Source organism: Mytilus galloprovincialis, chromosome 10 (assembly GCF_965363235.1).
Source record: "Mytilus galloprovincialis chromosome 10, xbMytGall1.hap1.1, whole genome shotgun sequence".
NCBI classification, from domain to species: domain Eukaryota; kingdom Metazoa; phylum Mollusca; class Bivalvia; order Mytilida; family Mytilidae; genus Mytilus; species Mytilus galloprovincialis.
In genome coordinates, this window is record NC_134847.1 from 22,290,625 (window position 1) to 22,305,774 (window position 15,150).

At 32.7% G+C, this 15,150-nt stretch overlaps 1 protein-coding gene across 6 annotated transcripts in view; it reads left to right on the forward strand.

Moving 5' to 3' along the window:
* Positions 1–4,354: 4,354 nt before the first annotated feature.
* LOC143047173 (phosphatidylinositol-binding clathrin assembly protein LAP-like) overlaps positions 4,355–15,150 on the forward strand; it is a 41,818-nt gene continuing 31,022 nt past the window's right edge. For 5 of the 6 annotated variants that reach the window (XM_076220153.1, XM_076220152.1, XM_076220154.1 and 2 more), the window contains exons 1-5: positions 4,363–4,637; positions 9,675–9,817; positions 10,441–10,537; positions 12,815–12,917; positions 13,712–13,751. In XM_076220153.1, the coding sequence (XP_076076268.1) occupies positions 4,508–4,637; positions 9,675–9,817; positions 10,441–10,537; positions 12,815–12,917; positions 13,712–13,751 (513 nt within the window). In that variant the 5' untranslated portion in view covers positions 4,363–4,507. Of the gene's footprint in view, positions 4,638–9,674; positions 9,818–10,440; positions 10,538–12,814; positions 12,918–13,711; positions 13,752–15,150 lie in introns of all 6 variants that reach the window. The other variant, XM_076220156.1, reaches the window with a different exon arrangement.

Genomic DNA, 15,150 nt, shown 5'->3' on the forward strand with positions numbered 1-15,150 from the left:
TTTAGCAGAACATATGATATTTTGAACTGTAAGAAATATAAGTAATAAATTATTTATCTTAGGAGCAAGTAATCTCCAATTGATAAAATTCATGCCGCTCTACCTTCTGATATTTCATTTATGGACTTTTCCATCAAGCTATTTGATTGACAGAGGTACGCCCTTTTTACAGCATTGTTGACATTCCATTATTTTCACGTGACTTTCGTACAAAAATTAACCACGTGTGTTATGTGTGTAAATAGTGTTGCGAATAGCATTTCCACGGGGGCACTGTGCATTTCTCTCTCTTTTCGGCATCCCGTTCATTGAAAGGGAGTTAATATATATTTTTATCTGGTTGTAAAATGTGCCCGCCGGGATCTTCTTAGGTATAAATTACTCCCAGGCGGCCGGTATAACTGATATGGGCACGATATGGGTATCTTTCGACAACTTGGATTGGAAAAAGAACAAAAATCTAAGGTCCAGATTTTCAAGCAAATTAGCAAAATTTAATGCAAGAATGCTGATAACTTATGTGAATTTGCATTTGAAAGAACACATTTATAAGATTATAAATATTAATAATTTTGAAAGTGTAGATTATTTTTTGCTAGATTTTTAATGATTTTAAATAGGCTTTTTAAAGGGGAGATAACTCTACAATGGTGCATTTTCTGAGGAAATCTTTACTGTGGAATTTAGTTATTTTGTAATTTAGCTTAAAAATACACACGGTGACCCTATCTTTTCTTTTGATATTCTCGATGCATTTTCTTAAAAATATCTCGTATTTTATTTACAATTCTTAGTTTAGCTTCTAATCACATAATCGGGTGTTTTTTCCTGTATAATCCATACAAAATTTGTCATTTGTCACATCCTGTAGCTTGAGAAAATGTACGGTGACTTTAAGATGCTATTTGCCGGTGCCGTCGAAATAGCGATTTATATAGAGTTTTTCTATTTTTTTAAAAATAAGATGAAGTATGATAGCCAATGAGACAACTGGTCACAAGAGACCAAAATGATACAGACATTAACAACTATAGGTCACCGTACGGCCTTCAACAATGAGCAAAGTCCATGCCGCATAGTCAGCTATAAAAGGCCCCGATATGACAATGTAAAACAGTTCAAACGAGAAAACTAACGGCCTTATTTATATAAAAATGAACGAAAAACAAATATGCAACACATAAACAAAAGACAACCACTGAATTACCGGTCTTATTTCAGATTTTTAATCATGGCAAGACTATATGAAATATATTTTTAAGGGAAACTATTCATGTATAAAAAAAAAATATATGTGGCTAAATGTAAATTAATAAACCTTTTGTTCCTAGTCATAATCAATTTTGGTGAACTGCACTCATTTAATTACATGTACTGTGTTTTTGTGAGATGTATGTTATTTTTATAGACGCCTGATTAAGCGGCTTTTGTCATTGTTGAAGGCCATACGTGACGTATAGTAGTTAATTTCTGTGTCATTTGGTCTCTTGTGGTGAGTTGTCTGATTGGAAATCCTACCAAATTTTCCGTTTTTTTTTTTTATACATACGTTAATTTCTGTTGAACATTGAACGTTCGAAAATGGAAAATTTGTTATCAAACAAACTTGATTTTCAATTGATATGAAAAGTTTAAGCCGGTTTTAGAGTACTTTGAAACGTGAAACAAGGACTATAAAATTCATGAAAACCAGACAAAACTTTAATAATAATGTATTGTCTATGGTGCAATAAAGTATTATATATAAAATAAACACACAAATATAGTACACACGATGCATAGAAATCTAGCTATTCAAACAGCATTTATTCTATGAATTTTGAATACTGAAATGTATAACCGAGCAAATTTTGCATAAGTGATGCTGACGCAAAAAAATCGTTGAAGTGTTATGTTAACTTCATGTCTGAAGTGGCAGCACCTTTATGGTGCCAGACTTAGAAAAAAAACACCAAGAAGCAAGACACTGGTTTTGTAACTCTCGTAAAGCAGTTTGAGTTGTTGGGTGTTCCTTTTTGTATCAAAACTAAAAGGATATTTTTATAAGTTTGTATCAGAATGTTGATTTTTCTACATGGGTTCGTATGCTTTGCTTATGTATATATTCTATATTTCTTTGGTATTGTATATTTTTTTTAAGATTTTATTTTAAAATAGCTTCTATTGAAGAAAAAAGTACTTGTGTCAATTTTAATGCGTTTACTTTTAAAATGTTTTAAAAAGACTGTACAGAATATCAAATTTAATATGCACGATTTGTATTTATATAAAGAAGACTGACATAGTTGTATGGAAATTTCTTATTGAAGTGTATGTTTCTCTTTATTTCTATACATGTACTTCTATTTTACTCTTTATTAAGACCGGCAAAATAGCAAAGTTCTTTATAAATGGTCATTTTGCCAGAGCCGGCAAAATAGCCACCGCCTTTTTATTATATTTTTGAACATGTCGATAAATGCTATGTTTTAGCATAAACAAATTCAATTATTTTTAATTTAGACTCCCATACCACCTTAAAGTGTGAGGCTTGCCGAGCTTTTTAACGGATAATTAAGATTTAACTGTTGATATGGATAAATATCATAATACACGAGGTTTGTGGTGAATCAGTTTCTTTAATTTTGCGCTATATTCACATGTAACAAAATTGCTGCATTCATATTACACATTACATACTTTTACTTTGAAATGTAATTCATTACCTTGCATTACAATTACAAATTTGCATTACCTCATGACTGAATCATCATAGTAACAAATGAAAGATTTAACCGCCCTTGACTGGCTATACAGCCCTTGCACGGTTGGTACTAGTAATACTAATCATCTACTTGAGGATGTTCACTACTCTGTTTCAAAATAACAACTTTTTTTTAAGCTATCGAAAATTTGGCGAGAAATGATTCTCTCTAGATTGTTCCTACATATGATATTGGCACCATTAAAAATAACAAAAATTCAAAAGTTTGGAAAATATGTCTTTTTTAGATATATGCCCTAAAATTGCGAAAAAAAGATGTGGGTAATTGAGCATAACTTTTAATGGCGTCTTATGAATGAAACTAGAGGATTCCGGCGAATATCTGATAATAATCAAAAACAAGAGAAGCGAACTTTAAAAATTCTTAAGAATTTAGATTCATTGAATCACATCGGATACTGTGACATTTTTAAAAACACAAGAATTATTACCACAAAAGGAAGGTTAGGATTGATTTTGGAGGTTATATACCGAACAGTATAGAAATCAGGGGTCAAAAAGGGGCCAAAAATATGCTTTTTTTCTAGTTTCCAGACAACAACTTTTGGAACTGTGTATGGATCACTCCGAAATTATACCACAAGTTTCCATACCACAAAGGGATGCTTAGGCTTACTTTGGGGATTATGGCACGGGGGGGTAACTTCGATATTTTCTTGGTAGGGGTGTGCCATTTTTGCCTCAAAAAACGTACCCATTTTAATATAACATTCACTGAAATTCAGTACCTATAGTTATATAAATATTTAAGAAAGAATGACCTATACTTATATACAATATTTAAAATATGACCCATGCTTATATAAGCACTAACTCACCGGGGTTCATTTGGGAACTTATTTAAAAGCACTTTGTTTGAAAGGTGAACTTTCAAATGAATTGATTTAATTTAATATAATAATTGACCATTAATAATGTATGATTCTCAATAGCATATTTATATATGATATGTAGATCATACCCCGAATCAATATATAGTTATCAAACGTAAATGCATTTTAATATAAGATGTCATTAAAAAGGAGGGTCATTTTTATATAAAATCTCGCAAAATTATGACCCATATTTTTGGCACATCCCCGTATACCCAATAATAGGAAGTTGACCCCCCGTGGATTATGGTTCAAACTGGTTAGGCATTAGGGGCAAAAGAGAGGAAAAACAAGGGTTTCCTCGTTAATGGTTTCCCTCAGTTTTACTGCCGGTTCAAGTTGTAAGCGGGATTTGGTTTTTTTTTCTCAATCGGCGATTTATGAGTTTCAAACAGCAGTATACTTCTGTTGCCTTTATTTAAAAGCAGTGTAAGGGGGGTAATCCAAACACATTAATTTACAATCCGAATTCAGACCTGTATCAAGCTTGTATATTGCGTCTATTTTTGCGACCCCAACTGTGCAGACTTGAACTTCGGTCGTATCCAGCTGCGCTCAGCGGAGCATTTATTTTTTTATGAGTTTTGCATTTTCATGTAATCGTTACGTAGCCAGTGCCTATAAAGTTAAGTACATTTTGCCGAGCTTTTAAAAAAGCTAATAATTTTTGTAGTAAACCGGCGTAAACTTAGTGTAACAAAAAAATCCGATCGCCTCTGTTTCGGAGATTGATTAATGAAACAGCCATCTTGAATATTATTGGTCGCCGTATCCACCCCTTTTTGTGTATTTAGAGCATTTCAACACACTCATTTGGGTCAGAGAAGACCCTTGGTGACTCCTGAGTGTTCTAACCATATAGTTAGTCAAAATGTCAGGACAGAGTATTTTAGATCGCATGACTGCGGCTAAACACAGCCTCTCGGGCCAAGGGTTGGCCAAGGTTGTATGTAAAGCGACTACAGAAGAAGTTATGGGGCCAAAGAAAAAACATCTGGATTGTAAGTAACCCCAAAATTAGCGGTTACTGTATGATGACATGGCATAAATAAGGAAGGATAATTGTGTTATTATTTGACCTGAGTTTGGGGAGATGGTTGGTATGCAGCTGGTGATGATAGGGTACATTTTACCATGACAACTAAAGTATAAATAATTTTATCCCTTGTTGGATTCTGAGGGTGGACAAATTAAACAATTTCCCCAGAATTAATTGTCATAGGGATATTATTCCATATGGGTCCATGTTTGCAGTTTGTTCTCTTGAAAAACCAATTACCATCATGTCCATGGATTCATTGGCCCTTACTTTCGATAATTAGCCTTGGGCCAAAATAAAAAGATTGTATGTTTGCCCAAACGCGACCGACCCAAAATAAACCCGCCGACTCAAATTCTTTTTTTGACGTTTTTTAGAAGAATTTTTTTTTTGCAGATTTTTTTCGTGTTCGCTTCATCATCGTATAAAACTTAAAGTTTGTCGTCTTTGCGTTTGAAAGTAACTGTGAATACGATTAAAAGAAAGCGCATAAGAGATGCAGTTAATCGTTATTCGATGTTCTCAGTTTTTATCTACTGACTTATGTGTAACGAACGTAAAGAAGTGAAACATGTGAAGTGGCACATTTTTTACGCTGTAGTTGTCTGTACTACCAAACCCTTACCTATATGTTCAATGTTAATTTCATCGTGTACTCGAATATCTGATAAGAATATTCAGGTAGATTTGTTCAAAACCATGTGCAATCGAATATTTTCAATGTTATTCTGACAGGAAATGGATCCGGAAGTTGCGAATTTACAATCTTGCAAGAAGATTTTGTTTTTTCTGAATAAAAAGGAATTATTTCTTGATAAATTGTTGTCTTTAATTTAACCTTCCTTTATCATGTGAATTAGATGCCTTTTTATTCAAATAGTTCAAATTTACAAGTCTCAGTTGACAAGATCAGTATGTTGCTGTTTGGGAGAGTTTGATAAAACTATAATTGCTCACAGAATCAGAAATATAATCTTAACTGAATGTAACTCCTTTTGAATAATTTATTGCAATATAAATATAAATCCCCTTTGACAAGAGAAATCTGGCTTTTGTCAGAAATTTTTTTTTTCACATGTGCAAAAGTAAACACATGTTATGCTGGGATTTTTATACAAATTTGTGAGGAAGCCTCTGGAACCTGATGACCTAAAAATAAAATAGTCTTCAGAAAACGTTAACTTTATGCAATTTTATTTTATCAATACTGATTATTTAAAAAAATTTAAACTTGATTATTTATAGAAATAAAATTATAACAAATATGTTTTTAGTTTGGAGATTCTACAGAACATGCTTTGATCTATTTATAGCCAAATTAGTTTACCTGTGTGATAATGTAAAATATAAATTTGTTTTCAAAACAAAAAAAGACAGAAACTATGGATGGTAAATAATAATTCATTTAAAATATTTTAGGACATTTAATCTATTTTAAAAGATATAGGATTTAAAAACTGCAAACAAATAAAATCATTACATAGTCAGCTGATAATTTTTTTACACAAACATCGTGTTGATGTAACTGTTGAAAATCACTTCATAAATCCACCAGCCCTTTCACACATGTAGCAATTGTCAGGGTTATAAACATCTCAGGATACAAATCATAAAGTAGACTAATTTATTTATAGAGGTTTTAAATTCATGGCTTTTGGTTGACTCTACAAAGGTTTCACGAAAAAAAACAGATGTACTGTTTTAAGATCTTTTAATATTTTCATGCAAATTCTGAAGAAAAAAAAGAATTTGCCTACCTACCTACCTACCCACACCCAGTCATCATGGGTCGGGTTTGGGCAAACTGAAATATTTTTAATTGTGGCCTTGCATCCTCCAGAACTGATCATTATTCGAAACGGGCCATCATTTAAACACACACTTTCACTGGATATGTGTTGGCAATGATGTCATTTCTGTTATGCTGAATTTAAATGTCCATTTGTATTAATTTCCTTGAACATGTTGAAAACAATTGTTTTGGAAAAACTTTATGTGTGTGTAAGATAAATTGCCAGAATGCAAAGTCTTGGTTCAGAACCACTTAAATACCTAATAACAGGGCCTTCAGCCAGACAGTATTTTTCTTTCCCCAATTTAAATCCCTAAAGACAGTAACAATCTAGGTTAACAGCCATCTATTAAACTATGATTGACAATTATATATGCAAAAACATAATTTAAGGTTCATGTGGACCCTATGGCTAAAATGGCCGTATTTTCACCTCAAAATTTACTCTGAGTACAGACAAACCTGCGCATCTGTAAAAAATTTCAGGCATAGCATGCCCTAGATAAATAAATTTCAAATGTGTTTAATGTTTAAGAAAAATAAAAACTTACCAGGATTTTGCAGTGCACTTTTTTTCATTCTTCCAGAAGGTGCCAAAATAAACTAAGTTGGGAAACAGGTTTGAGAACTTCCCCACAGGTAATAATTGAAGTGAGCTATTTTGATTGACATGGACAATAGATGGACAATAGATACCTGACAATAATTGGTGATTTAAACTGTGTACCTGAGTGGACCGTATCAAGAGAAACTCAACTGTTTGTTAATTTTATCATCTTCTGCAGGGACGAAAAAAGTGCATGGAAAAATCCAGTTAAGTAATGAATTTTCTGAATCATACAATGTATTTGTATTCTATTATCTAGGGCATGATTTGCCTTAAAACTTTTCCAGATGCACAGGTTTGTTTGTACACAGAGTAAATTTTGAGGTGAAAATACAGCCATTATTATTATTAAAAAAATGGCCTTATTTTCACCTCAAAATTTACTCTGAGTACAGGTAAACCTGTGCATCCGGAAAAGTTTTAAGGCATAGCATGCCCTAGATAAATAGATTTCAAATGCATTGTATGATTTAGAAAATTCTTAACTAAATAACTGGATTTTGCCGTACACTTTTTTTCGTCCCTGCAGAAGATTATAAAATTAACAAACAGTTGAGTTTCTCTTGATACGGTCCACTCAGGTACACAGTTTAAATAACCAATTATTGTCAGGTATCTATTGTCTATCTCATGTCCATGTGAAGCAATACAGCTCTCTTCAATTATTATCTGTGGGGAAGTTCTCAAACCTGTTTCCCAACTTAAGTTTATTTCGGCACCTTCTGGAGGAATGAAAAAAGTGCATGGCAAAATCTTGGTAAGTTTTTATTTTTCTAGGGTCCACATGAACCTTAAACATACCAGATGGATATTGATTTTATCAGGGTTTTTTTTAATTTTATTTGCAAATGAGAACCTGTGGAATGTAAATAAATGTTTGTTCATGGAAGAGATTCTTTAAACATTGGATTAATATCATTGATTAAGAGTTCATTCTTTAAAAATACATGAGTGTCTGAGATTTTTCGCAAAATTTTTTTTCGTTGTCTGTGTCTTTGTTGTTGTCTGCGTCATCCGAAAGCACATTTGGTGTCCGGACAATAACTTAACTTTACATGAATGGATCTCTGTGAAATTTAATAAGAAGGTTCAATAGCCTTTAAGGTAGTTTGGGATTGATTTTGCCAAAGATGGTCCCTACCGTTTAGGAATTAGGGGCCCAAAAGCCATTGAAAAGGGGCCAAAACAAGCATTTTTCAACTTTCAGGATATAAACTTACTTGTGTGTAAGTATTTCAATTGCTCTGAAATTGTACCACAATGTTTATTACCACAAGTAGAAGTATTGCATTTATTTTGGGGCCAACAAGTTACGAGTGAAGGGCTAAAAAGGGGCTTTTAAAAAACATGCATTTTTGTATTTTCTGTACAATAACTTGTGTGTAAGTGTATGGATTTTTCCGACATTGTACCACAAAGTTTCAAATCACAAAAGGAAGGCTGGGATTGAGTTTGGGGGTTACTGCAGGAATTGGGGGCCAAAAAAGGCCTAAAACAAGCATTTTTCTAGTTTCTGGACAATGACTTGTGTTTGAGTGTTTGGATTTCTCTGAAATTGTACTACAATGGAAAGGGTGGGATCCAGTTTTGGCAAAACTTTTGGGTTATTGCTCCAAGGGGGATTCAAAAAGTTTGGGGTTGGTCCAATTTTGTTAAAGGGTTTAATTTCTTTTTTTCAAAATTTCTCAAATTTCAAATTTTTTCAAAAGTTTCAAGAAGAAATCTTTTATTGTACATTATTGTGCAATAGATTTGTAATCCAAATTCAGAGCTGTATCAAGCTTGCCCCAACTGTTCAGGGTTCGACCTCTGCAGTCATATAAAGCTGCACCCTGCTTTTATTTATAAGAGTCTAATAAAGTAATTCAACATAATTCTGATCTAGAACATATGTTGGGGACTGTCTTTTTCAGTCTCAATACTGCTTTACAAAATTTAAGATGAACCTTCTCAAAAGGAAATTTTCCTGCCAATGCATGAGTATCACAAAAAGTATTATTTACAGCAGCACTATTGGATGACCTAAAAGGTGACTGAAAATTATCCATAAACCAAATTTCAGAGTTGTATGTCAAAAGAGTATCAAATAAATTTATATGACAAATAGTCCATTTGCCAATTCCCATATTTGACCCTGTATTTAGAGATCCCTTTTTTAGTTGCCTCCCTTAGGAGTGACATAAATTTTATTCACAATGTAGAGCTAGCAGAAAGAGCAAATTTACCTGTGCGTAATGTATGTTACAATGTATCTTTAAGGTTTTCAAATCTTTTGATTACATTCATTTGTTGTTTGCTAAATACTTCTGTTATCAGAAATTATTTTTCGTGAAAAAATAGTGAAACCGCCGATACATTTCTTTCAATTCATTAGTTTTTGCATTGGCAAAAGCCAATTTTGTCCTGTATAGAACCAGTCTATGATTAACAAAGGGGAGTAATTTGTTTAAAAAAGTGTTGGCAAATGGACTATTAGTGGGAAAAAATTGGATATATATTTTCTCAATATAAATAAAAAAAACTTGGATATCAATGGATTCTTCAGCATGCCTACCTTTCCCAGGTTATATGTAACCTATTTTCATGCTCTTATTTTGCAGATTTAATTCAATGCACCAATGAGCCAAATGTTTCCATTCCACAGTTAGCCGATTTACTGATTGAAAGAACACAACATACAAACTGGACAATAGTGTTTAAGTCCTTAATTACGATACAGAATTTAATGAATTATGGCAATGAGGTATGTATCACAAATAACTTAGATATGGTAATTGTATAACTTGATAAGGATCTATGACGAAGAAGGATCCTCTTACCATGTTTACGTAACAAAGATGGGTTTTTGACCAGATTTTCTAAGAAGAAAAATTAATTTGGAGATGTACTGCAATCAATGTCCATTTATAAACACGAAAAGGCTTAAATGATATTTTTTTCTTATTGTATATATTCAGTGATATTGATATGTTGTTTCCTGCGACTAAATAAAGGTCAAATTTTTTTTTACATTACAATAAATAGCAAGACACTGTACATAGACAAACAATTATTGAATGGCTTAAGATTTATATTGAAATTAGAAAAGGTGAAAATTAATGTCAAATTGGCATATTATAGCATGGTCAGCAATTAAGACTTGAAGCAGTTTCTTATATTTAGTAAAATACTAACTCAATTTCACATTTTACTTAATTATGATTATAACAATCAATTGTCATAACTTTTGTCAATTTTCCTTTACATGTATGAGAGTAATGTTTTGGTGTGTAGGATCTGTGTAAGATTGATCGGAATAGGTGGATCCTGTGGGCACAGTGACACTATGACAATAAATACAATTATATTTCTTTTATTTTATTTCAGAGATTCACACAGTATTTGGCCTCCAATAACTGTACTTTTAACCTCAATAACTTTATAGATAAAGCTGGAGTTCAAGGTGAGAAAAAAGAAACTCAAGGTGATTAAAATAGTCTAATTGCTGTTGAAAAGTGTACACTGTTTATCTTACATAAACAGACAAATTGAGCCTTTGAAGGCACTTGCTGTCTGTGACCGTCTGTCCGTTGACTGTCTGTCGTCTGTTGTCATCATCTGTTTAAAGAAACATTTCCTTACAATTTCCAGGCATAATGTTACAAAACTTTTCCTGTGTGCTTCTAAAGGTATCTAGCTTAACATTTTGTCTTGTGATTTGCTCTTGCAACATATATGGTCACTGTTGCTTAAACAAAACAAAGGGGATAAAATACAAACTGAAGTAATTGGAGCAAAACTAACACTAACATCAGCAGTCTGAACAGGTCAAGCAAGGTCTTTCTCCTGTTAAATGTTTTGAAAATATTAATAACCGATTTTTGTCTATTAACCTGCAATTAAAGTTGTAGAAGGTCAAACTTTAAGATTACTTTGTGGCGATAAGATTACTATGAGGCTATAAGATTACTTTGTGGCAATAAGATTACTATGTGGCAATAAGATTAATATGTGACGATAAGATTACTATGTAGCGATAAGATTACTATGAGGCAAAAAGATTACTATGAGCACTGTTGTAAGATATTTGTATGAAGATTTATATTTTAAAATTTTGAAGATAGAATAGCTTCATAATTTGTATGATGATGTCTTATGTTACAAAGTTTCCATATATGTCTTGCCTAATTTTCATGGTTCAGCGACTGCTTTAAAAACATGTAGTTGGTTTTTATACGACCACAAAAAATTCTTTTGTCTGTCATTGTTTCCCTGTACCTATCTGATTAGCACATACATGTATATTCCATATTTCCTATTTGTAATCATATCTTGTATCTCATTTTCACCATCCATGGGTTAACATTTTACTGTATAAATACTTGTATCTCAAAGGCAGTCATATTATTCAGAATGTCATAATTATTTCAAATGGTGCGTCATTTCTTATTATTCCACTGCATGCATATGTTGATTAGTGAAATCAACATTTGATTGGTTGAAACTATCACATGTGACTTTGAACAAAACTTCCTATTCTCCTCTGAACATCATATTTCCTACTACAGATCGTGACTTTGTAGTATGACGTTACACACGGTTAATTTACATACCATTTTGAAGGTGGTTTTATTGTCGAGCCTGCAACTTTGGTTGCAGAAAGCTCGACATAGGGATAGTGATTTGGCGGAGGCGGCTACGGCGGCGGCGGCGTTAGCTAACTTCTTAAAAGTTTTATATTTTAGAAGGTGGAAGACCTGGATGCTTCATACTTTGTATATAGATGCCTCATGTTACGAAGTTTCCATCAGTCACATGTCCAATGTCCTTGACCTCATTTTCATGGTTCAGTGACCACTTGAAAAAAAAGTTCAGGTTTTTTGTAATTGACCTCTCTTATTATAAGTAATAGGATAACTATATTTGATATGTGCGTACCTTGCAAGGTCCTCATGTCTGTCAGACAGTTTTCACTTGACCTCGACCTAGTTTCATGGATCAGTGAACAAGGTTAAGTTTTGGTGGTCAAGTCCATATCTCAGATACTATAAGCAATAGGGCTAGTAAATTCGGTGTATGGAAGGACTGTAAGGTGTACATGTCCAACTGGCAGGTGTCATCTGACCTTGACCTCATTTTTATGGTTCAGTGGTTATAGTTAAATTTTTGTGTTTTGGTCTGTTTTTCTCATACTATATGCAATAGGGCTACTATATTTGTTGTATGGAATGATTGTAAGATATACATGTCTAGCGGGCAGATGTCATGTGACTGTGACCTCATTTTCATGGTTCAGTGGTCAAAGTTAAGTTTTTGAGTTTTGGTCTTTTTATCTAATACTATATGCCATAGGTCAACTATTTTTGGTGTATGGAAATATTTTATGATCTTTATGTCAGTTGCGCAGGTTTTATTTGACCGTGACCTCATTTTCACGGTTCATTGCACAGTGTTAAGTTTTTGTGTTTTTTCTTAAACTATAAGTAATGGGTCAACTATATATGTTGTATAGAAGCATTGTTAACTCTACATGTCTGCCTGGCATGGTTCATCTGACCTTGACCTCATTTTCATGGTTCATTGGTCTTTGTTTAGTTATCTTGGTTAATGTTAAGTTTATGTGACAGTTGTAATAAATCTTTAAGCTTTATACTTAGGACTATTAACATAATATCATTGATTAGTGTAGAAGGCGAGACATTTCAGCGTGTGCACTTTTGTTTTATTACATATTGAGTTGATTGTCCATTTTTCTTTTTAGGCTATGACATGTCAACTTATATTAGAAGATATTCCAAATACCTAAATGAAAAGGCTGTGTCATATAGGTCCATGGCATTTGATTTCTGTAAAATCAGACGAGGGTAAGATTGATATTGAGCAGTACTAGAGAAACTCTTTGAAAGGACAAAACTTCTCTAAATGTTAAATTCAACCCTGTCTTCATTTCTACCAAATTGATCAAATAACTCTAGTTATTGCTAATATATGATGATCTTTGCCTAATTTTAATGATTTTGTCTTTTATCTCAAAAACTTTGATTGAAAATGTGAACAACAAACATTATAAGCAAAACTATATCTATAAAAATACCTGAATACATTGATATGATGTAATAGCAGTCTTCATTCATGCTGGACCACAGGCCAACCAGCCCTGACTTGTAAAATTGATGTTGGACCTGTAAAAAAATATCCTACAGGCCTTATAGAATTTGACAGATATTATATTAAAATTGGCTTCTGGACCTTGGATTTTAAAGTTTATTGTAGTGTTGTCAAATCGTACAGTTTTACCTAACCGGTCCCATGGATAATTGTCCCATCGGTTAACCCGTAGTTTAAGTTGATGTTGGATGGTCTTACGTTTTATAATACAATGAATTGAAGTTTGTCCTTTGGCATTATAATATAAAAAAGAAGATGTGGTATGATTGCCAACTCTCCACAAGAGACCAAATGACACAGAAATTAACAGCTATAGGTCATCATACAGCCTTGAAGAATGAGCCAAGCCCATACTGCATAGTCGGCTATAAAAGGCCCAATATGACAAATGTAAAACAAATCAAACGATAAAACTAACAGCCTTATTTATGTACAAAAGTTCATATTTTGTGATGTCAAATTACACTATATATTTTTATTTTATTTATAGAAAAGATGATGGAGTATTGAGGAAGATGAATGCTGAAAAGGTAAAATATGTGTTGAATAATTTACCCCTGTAGTTTTCTTTTTTTCATATTAATGCCCACATGTCTGACAACTTTGCAGCCAAACTAGTGTATAATAGTATGACATTCATCTGAAGACGTATGGTATCCAGACAATAGCTTGAGTATATCTGTCTGTGAATGGTTTTTGTTTTTAGCTCACTGGCCAAAAGATGTATGGTCCTTTGAGTTAGATTATCACTAAAATAATCAGTTTTCCACACTTTTCTTTGTCATTCTTAAAGATATTGATTTGAAAATTGGTAAATAGTTTTATCTAAACAAGTTACAGATCAAGTTTGAATTTTGTTACAATCTGATGATTTTGTGCAGAGTAATGGTCCTTGGACGTAGCAAATTCATCCCGAGACTATTTATGTTTAGGTCATGGTTTTAGAGTGGGTCTCATTTGGGTCAAGCATGACGCTGGATTGCGTCAAATTAAGTCAAATAAAAATTTAAATTTAAATTAAAAAGTCAAATTATTGTGTCGTGAAAACGGAAAATGAGGTTTAGCGGGACCCGGGAAATGACAAAAAAATGAGAATTGCTTACGTACATAGTTCAAGTGGGATACGGGAATCTGACAAAACACTTTGAAAACAGTAAGCGGGATCTGGGATTGGAACCCCCCCCCCCCCCCCAATGAGACCCCTCTAGAGGCTTCTTCACAAATTTGTAAACAAACCTGGATATGGCCGCCATGACATGTTGTTACCTTTGCAATGTGAAAAAATATTTAGAACTGACAAAAGTCAGATTTCTCTTGTTGAAAGGGATTTATATTTATATTGCAAAAAAAAAAAATTCAGCAATAAATTATATAGAAGGAGGTTTAGTTTATATTTCTCATTCTATGAGCATTTAGAGTTTAATCAAACTCCCAACAGCAACGTACTTCTCTTGTCAACTGAGTCTTGTATAATTTATAAATAGATTCAAACCATTTGAAGTAAAAGGGCATGTAATTCTCATGACAAAGGAAAGCAATGAATAAAGACAACAATTTAATAAGAAAGAGATCATTTTTATTTATCCGGGTCCATTTCCTGTCAGAAAAACATTGAAAATATCCGATTGTACATCATGTACATGGTTTTTAACAAAATTACCTGAATATTCTTATCCGATTTGCTGATATATTCTTATATCCGATATTCAATTACACGATAAAATTAACATTAAAAATATAGGAAGGGTTTGGTGTTTTAAAATAATATTACAATAGCCGATATATTCATTTAGCCAATATCCTATTAGATGGAGTCTACTGTATTACTATGCAATACTCATAGAATGCATTTTTTTCACTGCATTTTCTTGAATCACAGTTTTATGATTAGATTTGTTTCCAGTTTCTGTAGGTATTTTGTCAACTATG